We start from the raw sequence: 16,240 nt of genomic DNA on the forward strand, positions 1-16,240 counted from the left end.
CCCTGTGGCCATTACACAACTTCCTGGAGTAGCTCCATGAAGGAAGTTTCTAGAACTAGGCTCAGCACCCGCTGTGCCACAGGCTGTCCCTCTTTCTGTCTGACTCGAGGATCACCTGCCAAACTGTCTCGGGCAGAGGTCGAGGATTTCCGATGGGAACTTCAGCTGCAGGTTTTTTCTGGTTCTACTGTAATAGATTGCTAGAGTCTAGAAAGCCTAAGCAACTTCGGCTTCTTACTTGATTGTCTTTCTGGTTCAAGCATGATGTTGCCTCACTGGCGTTGAAGCTGCAGGGGACAGTCCACAGTCTTTATTCTCCAGCTGCTCGAAGCCATCTCTTCTCCTGGACCCACGACCTCCCCCTTCAGCGTTAGAGCTAATTTCATCTGTGACCATTCTTCCCTGGTCAAAACTTTCCAGATAGCAGTTAGGGGAAGGTCTCCCTGTGGGAACCCACATGATTAGCTTGGACCAACTTAATCATCCAGGATATCACCTCCATCTCAAAATGTATAGCTTGGATATCATTCACACCGCCCTCTCTGCCTCGTAAGGTGATGTGTGCATTAGGAAGCTGGCCTCTTTAAAGGGTCATTTCCCCCGTCTATTGTATTAGTAAATAGTTTTCAAATGTCTTTTCCCATATTCTTGTCATTATCCATCAGTGGTGGAGAGAGCTGTGGTCAAGGGCAGACCTGCTTGGAAAGCCAGTTGGGGAGTTTTTCCCAAGCTTTTAGCACCCAGCACTCCTCGTGTTTCTATCGAAAACTCGTTATGACCAAAAGGAACACTAGCTTTACTGCCGTCAAAAACACCTTGGCTGGGCACATGGGGCTGTGGTGGCCTGCAGCAGACCTTGTCTCTGCCTGCCCAGCTGGAAGCAGAGGGGGGACAAAGGTCACAGCTCACGCTTTATAGGTCTCCCTTCTTTTTGAGTGTGATGTGAGAGGCCAGCCCCACAGAGTCAGCTCCCTTCATCAGCTGGACACTTTGAACTCGGTATGGGGAGGGTTTGCAGAGAACTCCGTATGGGGAGGGTTTGCAGAGAACTCGGTATGGGGAGGGTTTGCAGAGAACTCTGTATGGGGAGGGTTTGCAGAGAACTCGGTATGGGGAGGGTTTGCAGAATCAGCCCTGTTGCCTTCCTCCTGGCGGGTGAAAGTTTCCCAGTGAGGACAGAGGAGTTACAATGTATCAGAGTCAAAGAAAGCCAAAGGGGCCCCTGGGGCTGTGGGGTGTCTCCTTCCGGCTGCTTCAGCTGAGAGCCTCAACAGAGCTCCATCTTCTTTTCCAACCACAGTGTCCTTTGGTCTTCTTACCTGCTTCTGATACTTATTCTCTTATTGTCACTGTGGTTCTTTCTTTCTTTCTTTCTTTCTTTCTTTCTTTCTTTCTTTCTTTCTTTCTTTCTTTCTTTCTTTCTTTCTTCCTTCCTTCCTTCCTTCCTTCCTTCCTTCCTTCCTTCCTTTCTTTCTTTCTTCCTGATTTATTTATTTATTTATTTATTTATTTATTTATTTATTTATTGTATATATGAGTACACTGTAGCTGTACTGATGGTTGTGAGCCATGTGGTTGCTGGGAATTTGAATTCAGAACCTCTGCATTTCCGGTTGACCCCACTCACACCAGCCTAAAGATGAATTTATTACTTTATTATTATACATAAGTACACTGTAGCTGACTTCAGACACACCAGAAGAGGGTGTCAGATCTCATTACGGATCGTTGTGAGCCACCACGTGGTTGCTGGGATTTGAACTCAGGACCTTCAGAAGAACAGTCAGTGCTCTTAGCCGCTGAGCCATCTCGCCTTGGCTGTGGTTCTTGCAAGTCACCTCCAACCCTTGTGTGACAGGGATGAGGGAAGTCATCTGGAAAAGTTCTGCTTTTCTCTGGAAGGGCTCTGATGAAAGAGAAGTAAAGAGTGGACAGGGAGGTGGGGGACTTTTCCACTTGTCTAGCATGTTATAAACTGGATATACAACCTAGGTTCTTTGATTCAAATCCTGCTGCTGTGTGGCCCTGGGCAGGTTCCTCTACCTATCTGAGTCTTAACGTTCTCCCCTCTAAATGGTGATAATAAACACACATCTATTTACTATCTGAGGTCCTTGTTAGGCTCAATGGCAGTGATTTAAGTAACACGTTTCAAACAGTGAGTGGGACAGAATAAATGCTGTGCATGTCTAAGTTATGCTTGTGGTCCTGGTCACAGCCACCACTGTCACCAGCAACATTCACAGTGTGACTGCTTTTTGGTGCATAATCCGGCCTGTAAAAGACAGGGATGGCGTGTGGGCTTCTTAGGGACTCGGGCCTACTGTTTTGAAAAGATGCCTCTAGCTTTGTATCCTCTGGGAAGTGGGGGCTGCAGCCCATGGCAACCTGTGTGGCTGGTACAGATGCTTCTGAGCCCCAGCTTCCTCAGAGTGATACCCTCCAAGGCCACCTGTTTTCCACCTACTGTCAACAGCATAGGGGACCCTGGATACTTCTCCTACTCAGCCTAGGCAGAGATTCATGTCTGTTTTTAATTCAGGGAACCCTGGAGAAGATCAAAGAGGGACGGAGGCCTTTGTTGAGAGAGACTCTGGGCTTTGAGAGTGGGGAGGGGCTCGTTCGCAGCCAGCTTGTGTGATGTCTTTTGACTAGGTGTATCTGTTGTGTTCCGAGATGGACTGTGCTGGAATGTTAGCCACCTGATACCTTGCTTCCTATCTGCTTGGTCCAGCTTAGCAGAAGACCGGCCCAGAGCTGGGTAGGGATGTATGGAGAGCTGACTTTGGGTTAGCTTCTGTGCAGACTTGGGATGTGTTCCAGGCTACGTCCTGCCTCTTTTTTGCGTTCTGCATAGGTCTCAGGAATCTGACTGCTCATCCTCCCTGGGAGATGATGGGTCCTTGCTGTGGGTCTGGGGCCACCTCTTCAGCATTCACTGTCAGCCGTGGAACCTGATGTTCCCCTCTGCAGGGGAGTGTGGAGGCCTGCTTCTGGGTGACCCAGTAGGACTTTGGTAACGCCTTCTCCTCCTCTAAAAATGGGACTCTGCCTAGGTGGTAGGGTGACCAGCTGTCCCAGCCTGCCTAGAATGTAGAGGGTGAGAGACTAGCTATAAACTCAGTGGTCCAGAGCAAACCAGAGGCGCTGACTGACCCCTGTTTGGGATGACAAGTCTTTTAAGAGCATGATCTCATGTCTTCCCTTGGGTTCATCAGCCCTGCCGTGGTTAGGGTGTGAACAACTCTGCACGTGTCCCCACGGGACCCTTTATCCAGCGATAGGTCATCTCAAGCGGCTCTCTGACTCGATGCCAACCCAGAGTTCCACCTCTTTGCTAACTGGCTGGAGGTCTGTTTGTTTTGCTGTGAAGGACATTTGAATTTTCCCTGAGAGCAGGTAGAAGACAGGTGAGTTGTTGAGAGAGAGAAAAATCCATTTCCCTGAGGAGGACGTGGGTTGGCATGAAAATCACACTAATTGAGGCTGTTAAAAAGTACCCTAAATTCCATAATTGTCTGCTCCGATGGGCTTGGGTTTGGGAGCGTAAACGAAGGTGCTGTGGATAATGACAGTAATAGCTCCCTTTACTGGGCGCCCAGGGTGTTTAGGTATATCAGTGTTTTAATCCCTGTCCTCTACCCCTCCCCACTGTGTGTGTGTGTGCATGTGTGTCTAGGTGCACGTATGTGGGTGAGCACCTGTGAACATGTGTGTATGTGGCTGCTGTACTTCAGGGGCCATGCACATTTTTTTTTTAAAGACAGGATTTGTCACTGTCTGCAACTTTCCAGCTTGGCTGCCAGGGAGTCCCAGAGATCCCCTGGACTCCGCTCCACAGCACTGGAATGACGAGCACTGCCACCGTGCCTGGCTTTTAAGATGGATATGTGGATGACAGCGGATCAAACTATGGCCCCTGCACTCTCAAAGCATGAGCTTTACACAGAGACCCATGAGCTCAGCCCAGATCTTTGTCTTTAAAAATAGGGAAATGGTGCTGAAGGAGCAGAACCTACTGACTAGGGGATTATTCAACAGCAGAGCTGCAGTCTAACACTCCCCTGCCCCCCACCGACCCCTGCTTCTTTCACTATCTCTGAGACACTCGCTGTTGCTTAGAAATGGAGAAGTGAGGCTATGGAGATAGATGGTTCAGTGGGTAAAGTGCCTGCTAGGCAAACATGGGGACCTGGGGGCGGGTCCCCAATATCCATGTAAAAAGCTAGGCTCAAAAGTGCATATCTGGACTGTCAGCACTGTGGAATGGAGACAAGCAGATCTTAGGGGCTCAATCCCTGAGAGAAAGAAGAGAGAGAGAGAGAGAGAGAGAGAGAGAGAGAGAGAGAGAGAAAAGTAAATTCGGCTCACAAAGAGGACTGATTTTTTTTCCAACCCCCTGAATCATTGAAAATAAATACACCTCAGATTACAGCACTATAGCATGGGGCACCCCCCTTACACTAGGAGGCTGCGGCTATGGTGGCTTGGGGAAGATGCTTGTGGCCATCGCTTGAGCCTTTTGTCTTCCTCTTCTACCTCCTACTTGCTTTCCCCTCGGTAGATGTGACTCAGCGCGTCACATTGCTTTGCAGTGAATACGTGTGGGTTTTACATGGGCTAGAAGCTTCTGGGCCTGTGACACAACAGAAGGAGCAGGGAGGTCCCATGGGTGCTCCCACGGGTACAGGTCTCCAGCTCAGTAGAGTCACTGGAGGTAGTCTCCCAGTCACTGCCTGCGGATTCCTCTTTGCTAGCAATTTCTAGTGTCTGTGAAAATGACCTTGCACAAGGGACAGATGTGTCCCCTGGTTCCAGATACTCACAGAGGCCAGGCTTAGAGAGATTTCCGCCCTCCTCTAAAGACCCAGAAGGACAGTCCCCCATCTATCCCAAAAGGCCACCACTCAGGAGTGGGACCATCTGCTTGTTCTTACTGTCTCACAGAGCAGACACACAGTGGGGCTCAGGGTGGATTCTTGCCCATGTGTCCTGCCTCTCTGACCTCATGAGTGATGTGATCCCCCATGCGTTGCAGTAGAGGGGCTTGCCAGGGGCTGGTATGGAATACTGGACTTCTCAGCCTCTGAGGCTATGAGAAATGAGTTTCTTTGCATTACACTAGGAGGCTGTGAGCATCAGAGAGGTCCTTTGATTAAAAGAAGAAAGCTTACAGGCAGAAAACAATTCTATGAGTCTTGAGTAATGAATGCATGGTAGGTTAGCGGGGGAGGCTCTGGATTTTGGAGGCCTTGGAGCACAGAGGGGCTCTTCACTGCTGGGTTGTTGGTTGGCCGGACCCTTTCCTCTGACACCTTGCAGTCCCCTCAGTGGGTGCAGGCCACGGGCCAACAGTGGTACTTCCTCTCCAGGGTCAAGGCAGATGCGGCTTGCAAAGGCAGCGAGCGTCTGAGAGCAGGTCAAAGGTGTGCCTGCTCCGCTTTTGAGATGTGCCACATGGATGCCTTGGTGCATCCTGGAAGACAGACACCAGGCTGCTCTGACTTTTCACAGTGTCCAGGTCTCTACTGAAAATGAAAACGACAACAACAACAAGAAAAAAAACCACTCCCATTTCTCAAGCTCCTTAATTTGATTTAATCAGGAACGTGGACCTACAAAAACTTCCCCTGCAGCCTGAGCACCCTGCTGAGACATTTCAGCCCAGAGCGCAATTAGCCAGAGAGAATTGGGAAATAAAAGTCCGTAAGATAGAGCCTCCCAATTATGGGGACAGTGTCAGTTATTCACTCTGAATATATATGTATTTATCTCATCATCTTGTCGGGTTAATGATACAAGCAAGGCGATCCACTCCCATTATTGCTCAATAATGGACCGTGGAGATGGCGTATCTTCGCCTTTATTTTTGCTGGCACATCCTAGCACTGAAGCACATTAAAGTAATAAAATTAAGCAAGGCGTCCCTGTCCCTCCCACCATGTTCCCGTAACCCCCTCATTTACGGCAGACTAAGATAGAAAGAAAGTTTTAGAGCAATTTAAGATGAGGCAATGCTAGCTATGTAAATCCCGTTTTATTGGCAGTTGGGGCAGCTAGCTGAGATACCTAGGAGCCTACAGTTTATGGGCTCCACTGGCTTGGAATAATTCAGTGTCAAGGTTACATGGGGGACCATGGGTAGTTAAATATCCCCTCGTTGTCTTTACAACATGAGCTCAGTGGCCACTGAACCATTCTCTTATTTTCAGAGTGGATGTCGCATCCACTGCAGATCTGTTAAGGAGCCTGACAGGTTTTCAAGAGGGTTTTGATGCCTGCGTGCATGTGTGCATGCGTGCACATGCATGCACACATATGCACATGCATGAGTACCCATGGAAGCCAAAGGTTGATGTTGGAGTCCATTTCAGTTGCTCCCACCTTATCCTTCTAAGTAGGGTCTCCCATTGTCCCTGGAGTTTACCAAGGCCCCGGGGGAGCTCTCTGTCTCTGTCTCCTCAGAGTGGAATTACAAGCAAGGACCACTATGCCCTGGCTTGCTTTTACACAAATTCTGGGGCTCAAACCTGGGTCCTCATGCATGCACAGCAAACATTTTGCCAACTGAACCATCTCTGTGATGGTTCAACCCAAGTTTTTATCGAGGTGAATGACAAGGCCATTTCTTATATTTTGAGAAGTGTAAGAATTCTCTCTCACACTGCTCCCAGGCCCGTGTTTCCACCAAAGGAAGCAGCTGCCAGGGTTGAGAAATTGTTGGGGACAATTTTGAGGAAAATGTGGAAGTGAGTTTGGGAGCATCCGAGAAACAGCGGGCGGGCAGATCCGAGCGTGTACTCTGGTTCTCCAGGCGCTACGGTGGGAGGCAGTGAGGGACACAGAGGCTTTGCCAACAGAATGTATTGCCAGGGTCAGCTCTGTCACCAGACAGGCAGCTGTAGAACAGGAGGCCCAGGACTCAGCAGGCCTTTGCCCCATTCACAGTGAGCTGTGATCAGATCCCAAAGATCCAAGAAGCAAGGAGCAGAAGAGAGAAACGTCACCCTACTCCATGGACCTTCTAGACTTTATGGTGCTTAGTGCAGCTATTATAAAAATAAGAGGCTTAAAAGCGAGCGAGCGAGCGAGCAAGCAAGCAAGTTGGGGCTGGCCAGTCGGCACATCCCTGCCTTCCCCTCGCCTTCATCCTTTGCTGTGTCTGACTATGCCCAAACCTGCACCAGGTAGGAGAGTGTAGGACAGGCTTCCGGGCAAGCAGCAGGGACTGGGCATTCTATACAGCTCATCTCTGTTCTATGGAACAGAGAGCAGGAGACCAGGATATCAGGGGGTGGGGTCCCTGCTGGTTTGTCCTCGGTGGGCGAGGCAGGGTGGAGTTTCAGGGCAAAATATACTTCGATGGCTGTGTCACATGGTTCCCTGTCAGTCACTGGGTCCTCAAAAAATGTCACAGACTGTACCTGGGGGGAGATCTCCTTAATTCCTATGTTTTCCATTTAGTGTGTGTGTGTGTGTGTGTGCGCGCACACACACGTGTGCATGTGCGCACACACACGTGTGCATGTGTGTATGTGTGTGTGCACATGTGTTCATGTGTATGTATGTGTGTGCATGTGCACATGTGTGCATGTGTGTGTGCGCACGTGAGTACGAGCATCATCCCTGTATCACATCCATCTCTAACCTGTCATAGACCCTGAGTTAAATGGACTCAGAAGGTCAAATACAGTAACCATTCATAAAAAATCATAATAACTATGTGTGTATATATCGCAATTGCTGACACCTAGCATTGTGAGACCGGGTCAGATAAATCTCTCTCTCTCTCTCTCTCTCTCTCTCTCTCTCTCTCTCTCCTAATCTCAGGCTGGTTATGACGGCGAGAGCATCGGAAACTGCCCATTTTCACAGCGTCTCTTTATGATCCTCTGGCTAAAGGGTGTTATATTCAATGTGACAACGGTGGACCTAAAACGGTGAGATGGGGCTTCTGTGTCGTTGCAGAAATTGGGCCTAATTCCCCGTATACAGCAACACACCCTTTCATGTATACAAGCATGCGTGTACACACACAAACATGCTCACATACACTGCTAGGGACCATGGGCATATAATGATATGCCCATCCTTAGTCAGGAGCCTGGAATGAAGCCCAAGTGCTAGCCCAGCGGTATGGTTCATAGAGAACTCAGGGGTTGCAGTCAGAAAGGGGTAGGGGTTGGGGTCCAGGGAGAGTCTGCTTTCCCTCCCAGAACCCTGCCTGAGCACTGCTCCGGGCTGATAACCCTGGAGAGTTAACTTTCCCATTGCTGTAGGCAGCCACCGATCATTTGTTAGCACATTCCTTGGCTTTAGTCTCCAACAAGCCACCTTATTAATTCACAAACCACTTGACCATTTTCGAGGGTTATAGCTCTTACACGAAGAGATCACAACCGAGCCTTGGCTGTGACTCCAAGTGCTAGAGACCGTCCATGCAGACCGTTCCTCCCTCCTATCTAGGAAGCCTGCAGACCTTCAGAACCTGGCTCCTGGGACGAACCCTCCTTTCATGACTTTTGATGGTGAAGTCAAGACAGATGTGAATAAAATTGAGGAGTTCTTAGAGGAGAAGTTAGTTCCCCCGAGGTAAGCCTCCTAGGACGGACGCTCACAAGGTCATTGGTGCCCTCCTCCTTGGTCATGCGTACGATGCCACAGAAACAGCCAGATCAGACACTTGGAGTTAAGATGGAGTCTGTTTCTGCTCTGGTTTCAGTTTTGCTGCTGTGATTAAAAACATTCTGACAAAAAAGCAACTTAGGGGAGGGAAGGTCTATTTACCTCACAATTGGTTGTAGTCCACGATTTCAGGGAAGTCAGTGGGCTAGGAATGTCAGCCAGCCAGCCAGCCACGTCACATTCACAACCAAGAGCAGAGAGAAATGCAGGATGATATTTGCTACTATTATGCCTGTTCTGAGTAGTTCAGGGCCCCTTTCTAGGGATTGGTACCACCCACAGTGGACTGGATCTACTATTATGCCTGTTCTGAGTAGTTCAGGGCCCCCTTCTTAGGGAATTGTACCACCAAGAGTGGACTGGATCTACTATTATGCCTGTTCTGAGTGGTTCAGGACCCCTTTCTAGGGATTGGTACCACCCACAGTGGACTGGATCTTCCTGTATCAACTAATAATCAAGCCATACACACAGGCCAATTTGAACTAGACAGTTTCTCAGATGAGGCTCTTCTCTAGATTGTGGCAAGTCGACACTGAAAACCAACCATAACAGCTTCCCTTCTATGTATCCATAGCTTGGAGGTTAGGATGGTATGGCAGAAGGAAGGGAGGAAGCGTCATTGCTGTGTGGGATAACTTTCTCTCATATCTGCTACTGAAAGAAACTTCAGGAACCTTCCAGTCAAACATCTCCACTAGACTGGGGAGAGGATTAGGTCAGAAAGATCTGGTTGGTCCCTGTGTTTCAGGACTGATCTCACCAGGACCAGATCCAATGCAGTTCTCCCAAATCATGTTTTTACTCAGCCTTGAGATGCATTGATCCCTAATCCAGTCTCCAGGAGCTTGCCATTGTAAACATCTGCCCAGAGACAGGCCTTTCCCTCCATCTGCTTTATCATCCTGACTAGCTGTTGCTTTTTTGTGACCTTCCAATTTTGAACTCTTCAAGGTACCCTAAGCTGGGAACTCAGCACCCTGAGTCCAACTCAGCGGGAAATGATGTTTTTGCCAAATTCTCAGCATTTATTAAAAACACCAAGAAGGATGCAAATGAGAGTAAGTACTCTGTCCTGGGTTCTGCCCCCACAGTTCTGTCCCCATGGGGTCATCCACGTGGCTGCTGGGGAGAGACTGAGCATCTGGGCTCATTTCATAGAGTGTGGGTACAGACGGGATTCTGTGAATAAGGAAAAAATTTCTATCTTCGACTCTGCATGTGACTTTGGAGAGATAGTTTCTAGAGTTTGGGAATCCAAAGTACAACACTATTAAGGGGAGACATTTTGACATGCAGCTGTTGCCACCTGCAATGAGGCGATTGTTTAAACAGTGACTCTGCCAGTCCCTAGCTCTTCATAGGCTTCTCATAAATGTTTATAAGAGTGGATACAGTTGGGCTGGATAGATGGCTCAGTGGTTAAGAGCACATGCTGCTCTTGGGGAGGACTGGAGTTTGGTTCCCAGCCCCTCTACCAAGTGGCTCATAACCACCTATAACTTTAGATCTAGGGCACCTGAGGTCCTTTTCTGGCCCTTGAGGGCACCTGCACACATGTGGTATGCATACACAAAGACACGAATAAAAATAAAAATAAAATAAAAAATACCTTTAAAAATGGATGGGTTTCAGAAGTAGCATAGCCGTGTAGATGGCACAGAGAGACTGAGTCCTGTCTGCCTCTGTGTCCTTCTGGTCTTCTTGCTGCTGACTGTCTGTGTTTCAGAAAGGAAGCACACCCACTCTCTCCTTCCAAGGCAAAAACCAAAACCAAACAAACAAAAAACCCCAGACATTTGTGTGGCCCATCTCCAGCATCTCTTGCCTTTGTGTTTTAGTTTATGAAAAGAACCTACTACGGGCCCTGAAGAAGCTGGACAGTTACTTAAACAGCCCGCTGCCAGACGAAATCGATGCCGACAGTTCAGAGGATGTCACTGTTTCACAAAGGAAGTTTCTGGATGGGGATGAGCTCACACTGGCTGACTGTAACCTCTTACCCAAGCTCCATATCATTAAGGTTTGCTTTTGCTCTTGACAGCTGGCTGGATGCATGAAAGAGGCTTTACTGGTGGTTTTGTTTTGTTGTTGTTCTGACTTATGCTGAGGCCAGGCATCGAAAACAGGCCTGGCCAGGAATAATAGTAGATCCAGTCCACTGTGGGTGGTACTATTCCCTAGGAAGAGGGTCCTGAACCACTCAGGTCAGGGATAATAGTAGATCCAGTCCACTGTGGTTGGTACTATTCCCTAGGAAGAGGGTCCTGAACCACTTAGGACAGGGGTAATAGTAGATCCAGTCCACTGTGGGTGGTACTATTCCCTAGGAAGAGGGTCCTGAACCAGTTAGGTCCAGTCCACTGTGGGTGGTATCATTCCCTAGGAAGGAGACCCTGAACTACTCAGGACAGGGATAATAGTAGCAAATATCAGTTTGAATCGAAAACTAGTAGTTTATAGTCTAGGCAGCCACACTAAACACATGGAACCAAGAGCTCCAGGTGTCTTCACAAAGTACCTGTGAATGTGCACCCTGCCCCAGGTCCTCCCTGAAGTCCTCAGTCTGAAGAAAAGCTCAAGCGCACTCAGGCTCTCTGTGGCTTGAAGATGATGCATTGTTGATAATTCTAGGGATAAGCAAAGATGTTCCAGGGACAATGGAGGGGTGTCCTATAAACTCTTAATATCCCCCCCCCCACACACACACAGCTAAGAGCGGCTGATATATCTCCTTGGCTGAGCCTCTTCTATAGCTGGCATCCTGTCTTCCTAGGTAGTTGGATATAGTAGAAGAGTCAACAGACACAGACAACTAGAGCTGTTTGGGGGAATCTTTTAAAAGTTTTTAAAATGTTTATTATTATTATTATTATTTTAATTTCAGTTCTCTGATTGGTCACTGACCTGGCTAATCAGAACTTGTTGTGGCATCCGTGAGGATTCCCAGGCAGCTGGCTCCACAGCTGGCGGCTGAGTTGCTTCTCTCTCTCCACCTCTCTGTTACTTGTGGGTGTCAGTTATCATCGTGACTGACAGCCATCAGTGCTATGCATGTGACCTTCAGATGTCTAAAAAGGAAGCCTGTGCACTGGGCATCTTCGTTATTATTAAATTCTCCCCTAGGCCTAGAGCTAGTGTAGGAACATAAAGCGAGAATAAAGAGGCAACACAGGGAAACACCAGTCTCTGTCGTGCTCTAAGCTCGTACATATTTGGCTGGTCAGATCACTCATCTGGTTTCAACAGTCCATGGTGGGCTACCTGCCACTCTTGGTCACTCCGTGTGAGAGCCTCATCTTTCTCTTCCTGAACAGCTCTTCTTGCCCTCCCGCTGAGTCTCTAACTCACTCCTCCTCTCTTACCTGTGTACTTCAGAGAACTACTTACAACAGACATTGCCAACTCCTTGAGTGAATGTCTTTTCAGTAGCTTCACTAAGGTCCCAACATCCAAAGTAACGAAAGATGCTCAACTCTTGACAATCTGCTGACTCTAGACATCGTTTTCCAGTGATATTTATGCCACTGTGTTGTGATTTAGTCTCTTACGGGAATGAGTTTTTAGTCTTTGCCGTGAATGATATAGCACCAGACAGGTATGTGCAGGCTGAAGAAGAGATGGTGGTTACTATGACAAAATGCTTGAGAAAGTCTGTCAGAGCAGAAAGGTTTACTTTGGCCTGTGGATTCAGAGCTAATAGTGCATGCTGAGTTGGCTCTATTGATGTTAGGCTCGTGGCAAACGCTGTGGATCAGGAAAGCAGCTCGTCTGTGGAAGCCAGAAGGTAGAGAGAGCAAGAAGGAGTGTCAGGAGACAAGATGTGCCCTTCAAAGGCCTCCAGTTGCCTAGGCACCATTTCCTATTGCCCAACCCACTATGGTTAATCAGTCGGTGAGGCTAGCTCCCTCATGGTCCAACCACCACTAGTTGTGGACCAAACCTTCATTTTACAAAAGTGTTTAATATCCAAAGCACATTGGATAACATGAGAAACATCTCAGGCACACAGCTCCAGTCACAATGTGCTTTATTCATAAAAAAATAAGGGGGCTGGAGAGATGGCTCAGTGATTAAGAACACTGGCTGTTCTTGCAGAGTATCAGAGTTTAGTTCCCAGCACCCATGTTAGATAGCCCACTACCACCTGTAACTCCAGCTCCAGGGGGGTCCAACACTTCACCTGATCCCTGTGAGTGCTTGCATTTACATGAGCATTCGACATACACATATATGTAAGAAGTAGAAAGGATAAGCTTTGGGGTTGGGAGTAGGGCTAAAGCAGTCCATGGTGAGAATGAAAGACCTAGAAAGAGAGGCTTCAAAGCCATTTAGCACTTAAGATACTAAACTGTTTAATGATCTTCCAGCCCAGAGTAATTTTGAAGGAAATGAGAATTAGTCCAAAGGAATTATGGTAAAAGATGAGAGTGAGGAGATTTATAATTTATTTCCTTTCCTGAAACCCACTGAAAATGACATTAAAAATACAGTATTGGCTTCATCTTTCACGAGCCTACGGAAGAATGACAGATCATCCACAAATGCAAAGGAATCCAAGAGACAGGGTTGAGTGGTACATGGCTCCCTTTATGGTTAGAAAAGTTCAGGGTTGTTAAGAAGTAAATAATGCAATCCTGAAATGCCTGAGACCTTTGCATAGAGGGTGGAGCGTGAGCTGACAGTGAGGCAAAGATGACAGAGAATACTCGTGGGTTGAGATCTCTAAAGAGACAGAGTAGGAGGAAGATCATACAGAGATGATGTCTATACAGCCTGTGCTCCGCTCCTCTTCCACACTGTGTCCTGGAGGGAGGGAGATGGGTTAGAAGAGGAAGGATCTGGCATTCTGTTTTGTGGCTGCTGAACAGAGTAAAAAGAAAAAGAAAAAGAAATAAGAAAAGAAAAGGAAAGAAAATTGAAGAAAAGAAAGAAAAGAAAAGACGAGAAAGGGAGGAAGGAAGGAAGGAAGGAAGGAAGGAAGGAAGGAAGCAAGCAAGCAAGCAAGCAAGCAAGCAAGCAAGCAAGCAAGCAAGCAGGCATGCAGGCAAGAGTTCCCTGACTCTAACTCTCATGCCAACCCTATCTCTAACCCTAACTCTAGCTCCAGTATGTCTCTGAGGCAGAGTAGAGGTCAAAGTTTCCTGAATGAATGCTCCAATGGAATACTAAATTTGCTCTACCAACTGACCTGTCCCCACTCTCCTATTGCTCTACATGATTTCTAAGTAAATTGTAGCTCCAGTATGTCTGCCTCACTAACTCCTGACTAGCCACAAGAAGGGGCCCACGAATGGCCACTGTATAACTATAGACAATAAAAGTGAAAGAAAATGATGGAGGACCCAAAATTAAAGAAAGGAAAAAGGGGGACGGGAAATGCATATTTGGCAAAGACTTGTCCCGGGAAGTCAAAGAACATTGTATATTCTTCTACAACCTTGAAAAGAGAAAAAGATATGGACTTCTTCAGAACAAGCTCTAACACAAGACACTGAATGTCGAAAAACACAGTACCATAAATGGATGCAAAATGGATGCAACTTAGGCCAGAGGCATTTGAGTAAGAAAAGACAGATAACGTCCTAAAGGAATAAAAAATTATGTAGAAGTAGCAAGAAGCAGACAGAAGGACACCACAGAAAGTAGCTAGACTGGATCTGAAAATAGATCATCCAAACTCAGATATTTATATTCAGAATGACAGTAGAGGGAAGGAGAGCAGGAAGAGGGCCATCCAAGCAGGGCATTATTTTAATATAAAGTAGAGCCGGGCCCTCTGATTTATCTAAAGAATAGTCCTAATTGATTATTTGTGCTAGGATGAAACCCAGGAACTTGCACACACTAGACAACAACTGCTCTACCACAAAATTCACCACCAATCCTTGGTATTTTGAGACAAGGTCTCACTGTGTAGCTCAGTCTGGTCTCACTCTTGCCCTTCCCCAAGCCTCTGATGAATCCTAGAGCTACAAGCGTGTACATCATACAAGACTCCCTATTTTTATATCATTACTGTATTTGTTATTTGCTGAGTATCAAACCCAGGGCCTTGGACATTTAAACAAGCACTGGTGCATCCTTAGCTCCAAACTTCTGCTTTCAAGGTCATGCCGTATTTAGGAAGCATATTCCCGGGACAAACAACAGAATGAAACATGTTTGATACTTGACAGAGCTTCTGTCATAGAAAGGAAGCATTAGGAACTGAATCTGTCCACTTTCCATTACTATAACAAAATGTTTGGGGCAGGGGTATGCAGAAAAGCTTATTTAGCTCACAGCTGTAGACATTCAAGAGCATGAGTCAACTCTTATATGGACCTTAGGACTTCCCAGTATGAGCGTGTGTGTGTGTGTGTGTGTGTGTGTGTGTATGTGTGTGTGTGTGTGTGTGTGTGGTGTGTGTTTGTGTATGGGGAGGTGATTATAGGTGAGACAGGATGTGACCACAGGTGAGACAGAAAGTTACTATAGGAGAGAGAGGAAGTGACCATAGGCAAGACAGGAAGTGACCATAGGTGAAATAGGAAGTGAGCATGGGTGAGACTGGAAGTGATCATAGGTGAGACAGGAAGTGAGCATGGGTGAGACAGGAAGTGACCATAGGTGAGACAGGAAGTGAGCATGGGTGAGACACGAAGTGACCATAGGTGAGACAGGAAGTAGCCATATGGTGAGATAGGAAGTCTCTGTATTGGTGATACTGGAAGCATTCAGATTTGCTCTTGTGTATCAGACTTCCCACAGAATCAACCAGATTCCCATGAGAACTATCTCAGTCTTTCCAGATGGTATGCTCCAGTGATGCCCTCTTCCAAGCCATGCTTTTTGAAGGCCTCACCACACATTGCTCTACTGAGACCCAAACTTCCAACCTGTGACCCGTCAAAGAGCATACTCAAACTAGAGCAGACAGCCAGACAATAGTACTTACCAGCAGCAGTGATGGCATAAATAAACAGTAGGATTGCCTACAGGAGGAAGGCATCTACAGTGGCCTCAAGAACCTTCATGGCATCAAAAATCAAACAGAGAGGAAACGGAAGGCTGTCTGGTGTATTATGAAAGAGTTTTATATCCCCAGTTATTATCTCCCCAGACACCCAGCCTCAGTAAAATAAACACTCCCGAGTAGTAAAATTACTATATGTTGAAATACTCAAATGATCATGAAAATAGGAGACAGAGACAGATAAGATGTGCTTTAGAAAAGTCTGTTAAGAAACAGGGAACCTATCTTGCTCTAATTTAGAGCACAAATTTACTCAAAGGACACCGGCTTGCTCATAGACTGCCAGAAGAACGAGAAACTTGGGCTTAGGGGCAACCTAACTATACAGTCACAACACACACACCTCTGTCACTTACCTGTTTGGTTTCTCTGTTCTCATGTGTTTGGTGAACACACGTATCAGGGGTTTAGATAGAGGGAATGATATAATTATATTTTAATCAAAAGTGAAATAAATTTATAAAAATAGATTGCAGTTGAAAATTCAATTAGAGGGACAAATCCTTTCCATGAGCTTCTTAGCTTGGAGCTGCAGCC

At 47.0% G+C, this 16,240-nt stretch overlaps 1 protein-coding gene across 1 annotated transcript in view; it reads left to right on the top strand.

Moving 5' to 3' along the window:
• The window catches only part of Clic6 (chloride intracellular channel 6), a 43,095-nt gene that overhangs the window by 22,083 nt on the left and 4,772 nt on the right, over positions 1-16,240 (top strand). Inside the window, exons 2-5 of the mRNA NM_172469.3 lie at positions 7,831-7,940; positions 8,467-8,592; positions 9,640-9,746; positions 10,527-10,708. Of these exons, the coding sequence (NP_766057.1) occupies positions 7,831-7,940; positions 8,467-8,592; positions 9,640-9,746; positions 10,527-10,708 (525 nt within the window). The remainder of the gene's footprint in view (positions 1-7,830; positions 7,941-8,466; positions 8,593-9,639; positions 9,747-10,526; positions 10,709-16,240) is intronic.

Source organism: Mus musculus, chromosome 16, assembly GCF_000001635.26.
Source record: "Mus musculus strain C57BL/6J chromosome 16, GRCm38.p6 C57BL/6J".
Classification (NCBI taxonomy): Eukaryota; Metazoa; Chordata; class Mammalia; order Rodentia; family Muridae; genus Mus; species Mus musculus.